General features: G+C 45.0%; 1 protein-coding gene and 1 long non-coding RNA gene across 2 annotated transcripts; one reads left to right on the top strand and one right to left on the bottom strand.

Moving 5' to 3' along the window:
* Positions 1 to 1123: 1123 nt before the first annotated feature.
* On the bottom strand, positions 1124 to 4566 carry LOC123450967 (probable F-box protein At3g61730). Its single transcript, XM_045127979.1, has 5 exons — positions 4316 to 4566; positions 1756 to 1988; positions 1615 to 1659; positions 1319 to 1483; positions 1124 to 1215 (listed from the first exon to the last, which is right to left on the bottom strand). The coding sequence occupies exons 1-5, from the start codon at positions 4414 to 4416 to the stop codon at positions 1187 to 1189; spliced, it is 573 nt and encodes a 190-aa protein (XP_044983914.1). The 5' UTR covers positions 4417 to 4566; the 3' UTR covers positions 1124 to 1186.
* A 61-nt stretch (positions 4567 to 4627) lies between these two features.
* Positions 4628 to 5991, top strand: LOC123450968. Its single transcript, XR_006632083.1, has 2 exons — positions 4628 to 5330; positions 5488 to 5991. It is a non-coding gene; the product is annotated as an uncharacterized LOC123450968 (long non-coding RNA).
* The last annotated feature ends 663 nt before the right edge of the window (positions 5992 to 6654 follow it).

Below are 6654 nucleotides of genomic sequence, written 5' to 3'. Positions count from 1 at the left end.
AGCAATTGATAGAACCGCGCAAAGTCATGACGATATCTAAGGCAATGATCATACATATAGGCATCACGTCCGAGACAAGTAGACCGATACTTTCTGCATCTACTACTATTACTCCACACATCGACCGCTATCCAGCATGCATCTAGTGTATTGAGTTCATGACGAACAGAGTAACGCCTTAAGCAAGATGACATGATGTAGAGGGATAATCTCAAACCAATAATGAAAACCCCATCTTTTTACCCTTGATGGCAACAACAGAATGCGTGCCTCGCTACCCCTTCTGTCACTGGGTAAGGTCACCGCACGGTATGAACCCAAAACCAAGCACTTCTCCCATTACAAGAATCATAGATCTAGTTGGCCAAACAAAACCCACAACTCGAAGAGAATTACAAGAATATGAAATCATGCATAAGAGAGATCAGAAGAAACTCAAATAAGATTCATAGATAATCTGATAAAAAATCCATAATTCAGAGGATCTCGACAAACACACCGCAAAAGAAGATTACATCGGATAGATCTCCATGAAGATCATGGAGAACTTTGTATTGAAGATCCAAGAGAGAGAAGAAGCCATCTAGTTACTAGCTATGGACCCGTAGGTCTATGGTGAACTACTCACGCATCATCGGAGAGGTCATGGTGTTGATGAAGAAGCCCTCCGTATCCGAATCCCCCCTCCGGCAGGGCACCAGAACGTGCCCCAGATGGGATCTTGAGGAGACAGAAGCTTGCGGCGGCGGAAAAGTACTTTCGATGATCTCCTGATTTTTGATGGGATTTTAAAGAATATACAGGCGCAAAACCTAGGGAAAAGGAGCCTCAGGTAGCCCACAAGCCAGGGGTCGCGGGCCCCCTGGCCGCGCCATGAGGTCTTGTGGGGTCCCTGGTGGCCCCGTGCCCTGATTCTCTGGCTTCCCGATATTTTTATGTTCCAGAAAAAAATCTTTTTGGCAGTTTCATTCCGTTTGGACTCCGTTCAAAATCCTCCTCTGAAAGGGGTCAAAAACATGGAAAAAACAGGAACTGGCACTTGGCACTGAGTTAATAAGTTAGTCCCAAAAATATATATATATAAGGCATGCAAAACATCCAAAGTTTGACAAGATAATAGCATGAAACCATCAAAAATTGTAGATACGTTGGAGACGTATCAAGCATCCCCAAGCTTAACTCCTGCTCATCCCAAGCATCGCAGCCTGTGCATGTCTGCATCATTCAAGACAAGAGGACCAAAGAAGAATTAATGAAGAATACCAGGCAGACATTTTAACAAGACAAGGAATGTCCAAGAAGAAGGCATATGGTGTACCAGCGATCCAGACTCCGGGGCGTACGTTGGTGAGTAAGCAAGCTCCGATGGAGGTGTCTAGTGTATTATCAAGCACCTTCATCAACCACAGCGGCGCCAGCGCCAGCTTAGCTGTTAGCAGAAGCTTGGACGTGTCCATCACGAACCCACCGACGCGAAACAACTCTGCACCACGCCAAGCTTGAGGTCATAAACACATGACAGTAAACAGCAAGCAAGCAAGGAAGAAACAGGCCGGCCGGGAGCAGTAGGCTTTGAGGAGCAATGAGGGACGTGGCTGTGATGTGCATGCGCACCAATGTGCTTCTCGGGCTGACGGATGCAGTAGGAAACTATAGGGTCTGAAAGAAGCAGAGGGAAGAGGAGCACACATGTCATGTCAGTATAAGTGGGAGGGAGGAGAGAGGAGCAGACTGGAGACCTGGCCTGGTGCTTACCCAAGGCGGTGGCGTAGAGGAAGCGCCAGGAGCGGTGGAACGGGCGGGGATCATGCAGAATCCTGAGCATGTTGGTATCGTCAGTGTGGAGCGTGATGTCGCGAAGGAAGGCATGTCGCCAGATGGAGTCGTCGGAGAGGAGGCGGCGGAACGAACGGCAGGTGGCGGAGAGAATTGATAGGTCGGTGACATGCAGGTGATTGGCCACCTCCGTCCAAGTATCCGGCTCAAAGCTGCAACAACAGCATACATCATGGTATTATTGACCAGCTTTCAAACCTGGAAAGTTGGATGCAACACAGAATTAGTAGGCAAATCATTCCATACCCCAATCAACCACGATCGCTCCAATTAATACAGAGCTCGAGTCTGAATATGCATGCAATTCAGTAGACAAAACTGCAAGGTTGGACGTGTCCATGAGGAACCCACTGATGCGAAATACATTTGCACCACGCTAAGCAAGCCCCCTACCCTGCTATGTATCAGCCCCCGCAGGCGCGAACTTTCTCACATGGCTTCATCAAGTTCGGGGGCATACTTACATTTATACATAAACTTTTTTATTTATTTATAAATTATTTTGTTAGCATAATATCTAATTTTAGTTTTTTGACATCTACATTTTCAAATATACATTATGTTATATTAATTTTGTATTTGGGAACAACATTTATGTTTATTTCTTTGAACGGTCAATGAGAACACTTTGGTTGCGCTGAATCTCCGGTAGATCTGAGTAACATAATAATGAAAAAATAACCTTCTTCATGGATTGATGTCTATCAGTATATGTACTATTGTGTATTTTATGCATTTCAAACTAGTATCTTTTATGATATCTTTCTCAAAGCTCTAGAGCATATGATTATACAAAATATCTTGATAGAGATCCCTAGATAATATGATTGTTTATATCAGATGTAAGTAGTAGAAACGTTATATTGTCACTATCTCATTAGGCAGATACTTATTAATCACCAAGATAAAGAGTCAAGAAGATTGGAGCCCTTGTTTGGACTTATCACGAGGGTTGTTGAGCATATTGCCTCCGACCCGAGTCTAGCTTTGTTTCTAGGTACATTAGGTGTCCTCCCTTCTTGGCACCTCCTACTAACATAACAACAATGTTGATTGTGATTGCCAAGCCATAAGAAGAACAAGTGGAGAACTGTTTTTGTGGTCTAAGAAGAATTGAAAACCTGGCTCACAACCAACACAACTGCACATCGGTCTTCAATAACAATGTCCTTTTTTGATAATGAGAATATATTAATATCAAGCGGATATCAATTACACCCGATCTCTGCAACAACATAATGTCAGGAACTAGTCGAGATATCAAGGATGCACACAACCAAAAGAGAAAAAAAAGAAAATAAAAAATACTACGGAACTGACCACTGAAACACCATGAACTACCACCACCAGAGGCCACACCCAGACTGCAAAAGAGGTTCTCCAAGAACGACGCCTCCAAGAAGGAAACCGTGCACAAACACAGTCGTCGCCTGATCATAGATCATGGGTTTTCACCCTGAAGAAAGTCCGACTATCCAAGCAATGCCTTCAACAAGGAGACGAATAGAGATCCGTCATTGCCAGGTACAACCAGTGAAGGTCAGACCTAGGGTTTTCACCCCGGAAGTCATGACTTTGTGCCCAAAGAGCACCACCAAAAAGAAGTCCCACTATGTTGTCACCCTGCTAGCCGAGACTGCTGCAAAACACCGATCATCCGGTCCACAATCTTCACCACATCCGAACTCGCATCTGTCATCACTTGAAATCTCGATCTCAACATGAGCCATCAAGATCCACTGGTTGCAACTCTACGTTGCATGGACCACACGCACGTTCGCGAGTGGCGCATCACCCGACGGTCCATGTGCCGCGACGGAAAAATGTCGGCGATACCACGAACTCGATCCGGTCGCAACATGGTGTCCTGCAGACCAAACCCGCGTCCACGAGCGGCTAGTGGTATTCTGATGATCTGACCACCACCATCTTGTGCAATCGGCCTCATGATCCGGTCGCCGCTGTCATGTGCCGACGGCCTCACGATCTGGCCGCCGCCTTCCTGCGTCGTGGCCTCACGATCTGGCAGGTCGCCGGCCTTCGGATCTGGACGCCTGAGCTGGATGCATGTGAAGGCACCAAGGACCTGTATGCGTGTCTGGATGGATCCTATCCCATGCACCTGCACACGCACGCGGCCGGGGATATTATCGTTCGCGCAGACGTGATGAGTAGACCGCCGTCGGCTGAAGCGCAAGCCCAGATCAGATCGGAGGCGATGGGATCGGTGAAGACTACATAGATGCTAATCAAAAGGAAACATGCAGCGCAGGAGCACCCCGCCGTCGGACAGCCTCCTCCAGTGCGGCGGGGGAGGGAGGTCCTCGAGGGGTGGCCGGCGGTAGGGTTCCCCCAAGTCTCCCAGGGCGGACGACGTGAGGGACGCGAGATAATAACAATGTCCTGGTCTTAAATATCTATCATTGCTCGTGTGGACTGGACTCCAATAGTAGTTTAGCTTAGCGGAAGATATTGATACCCCTCTTTTGCTTCGACTGAGGCGACAATCTCTTCATCTCTCATGGATCCCTCCCGACACTTCAGATCTCTCTCTCCCAGCGGCGTCCCTCCTCTCTCCATCTGTGGTCTTGGTGCCCATCATCGCCATACCTACATCAAAGAAGCTACTCCGATGGCTGGATGTGGAAAGGAGTTTGAGGTTGGAGAGCACAACACGTGATGGGACTTATCCTTGAGTCACGCCATCACAACCTGGAGGGCAATGGAAGCCCCTACCAACAAGGCACGACATGGGCTGTCGGATGACGGCACAAGAGTGGGAGGTCGCGCCGTTGGTAATCCTGAAACCGGCCTGCATAGCCCATTGAAGTGGGCAACGCCGTCGTTCCCCTAGCGACCACGCCACATATTTGACGGGCGGTGCTAAGGATCTTTGCATCGCCATGCGTATTCCCCTTGCAACTGACCCCCATCACCTTCAGGCAACCAAACAATACACATACTGCTGATTCAAGCGATGCAATCATAACTACCCTAGTGGCATTTGGTGCCACATCATCCACCCAAGGTGTGTAGATTATTGTAGGTAAATTTCTTTTTATCCATTTTTAGTTGTGCTTCGGGATTGAAAATATATGTAATTTAAAAGGCAATGTGCAACGCCATGATATGCTCTCATTCGTCAAGATTTGCCATTTAAGAATTCTAACTTCTTGCTTCATAACTAAGACCGGGGCAGTGCTCAGCATCATGGCTCACCCCCATATTTGGTTCTCTCATCGGTTCTACATCGCCACTGAAGAAGGCATATACTGAAATCCATGGCTCACCACCAGACACACCTAAGAAACTGTCACAATATTGTCGGCAATATAGATGGATCAACATAGATTGATCAACGACTAACAAGTTGTTCTGAGTTGAATTTTCTTCTACCTTCGACTTCAGAGGATGCACTCAAGTTCACATGTGAGGAACATAGAGCTTGGGATTTTGGAACCATGACATGGATGAGGAAATATGTAGCTTTTGAGGTAAGACCACCTCCCCGTTTCTTCTAATTGATTTAAGTTTTTGCTGCCCAGGATAAGCATGGCAAGATATCATGGTCAACTTATTCTCATCTATTTTGTTGAAATGTAATATACCATTAAAAATAATTCATATATAAGTTGTTTTACATTATTTTAGTGTTTTTTTTGCATGTTGTGGATGAGCACAATGAACAGTACGTCTACAATCAAACTTGGGTAAACATGACGACACGAAGTAGACTGACTAGGAGGAGTTGTTGTGGAGCATCGACCGTTACAAAGCCAGTCATGTCAACATACCCATACGATGTCTTTGGAATTTTATCTGCTGCCAGAAGACCATACGATGTCCTTGGAATTTTATCTGCTGCCAGAAGACCATACGGAATGGTCTTCTCTTGGTTGATTGGCTATTTCTTGACTTCCAAAGACCAAACACTTGAGGAGGACGTGGTAAAAGTCTCAATAATATATTTTGTTTTGTTTGTTTCATTCAAGAGTTAAGAATAAACGAATGAATTTGGGAAGCAACATTCAGGAACACTACGGGAAGCACATAAATACTCCAACTATATCCTAACTAGGTAGGATATATGGAAAGCAACATTCAGGAATACAAGCATTGAAAGAAATCTTCAATATATGCCATCTCAAATTCATATTTGTAATACTTTCCAGAAACCTTCAGCTCGCTACTTTTCTTTTTTCTTTCTGTTACTTTACATGGAAAATATAGAGCAATCTCTAAGACAAAGGAAGGACAAAACTTTGTATGCCTACAAACTGGTTTTAGAAAATTTTGTAGGTTCCGGTCACCCGCCAGTTCAGCTTCTTGTAGAAAATATCTGCAAACAGCATCCACTACAAATAGCATATCCACTACCCTGATTTGTATACAAAATTTTGCTTTGTTCATAGCTAATTAATCTAATAAGCAAGAATTTGTTGAGACGACAACAGTAATAAGTTGTTTTTGGCACATGAAGCAGTAGGGAGAGAAGGTAAACACTAGATTGTGCAGGCAAACATTTGATGAAATCATTGCTAGTGTTGACGTCGAGCGGTAGCCAACCTGATTCACCCTGACTTTATGAAAAAACCAAACAGCAACAACCGTTTTTTCCTAGGCATGTAGTTAATGGATAAGGTTAGGTAGCAGCTGATTCAACCGAAGAACACACATACTGCTGATTCAAGTGATGCAGTAATAACTGGCCTATTAAATGGAACAAGTATAACCCATTATTCTGTGAAAAATATAATCGAAAGCATAGATGAACTAAAAGATTCAAATGGAGCTTGAATCAATCTCGGAGCAGCGGCA

Source organism: Hordeum vulgare, chromosome 4H (assembly GCF_904849725.1).
Source record: "Hordeum vulgare subsp. vulgare chromosome 4H, MorexV3_pseudomolecules_assembly, whole genome shotgun sequence".
NCBI classification, from domain to species: domain Eukaryota; kingdom Viridiplantae; phylum Streptophyta; class Magnoliopsida; order Poales; family Poaceae; genus Hordeum; species Hordeum vulgare.
Note: the sequence above shows the minus strand (reverse complement) of the source record. Positions and strands in the feature narration are given on the sequence as shown.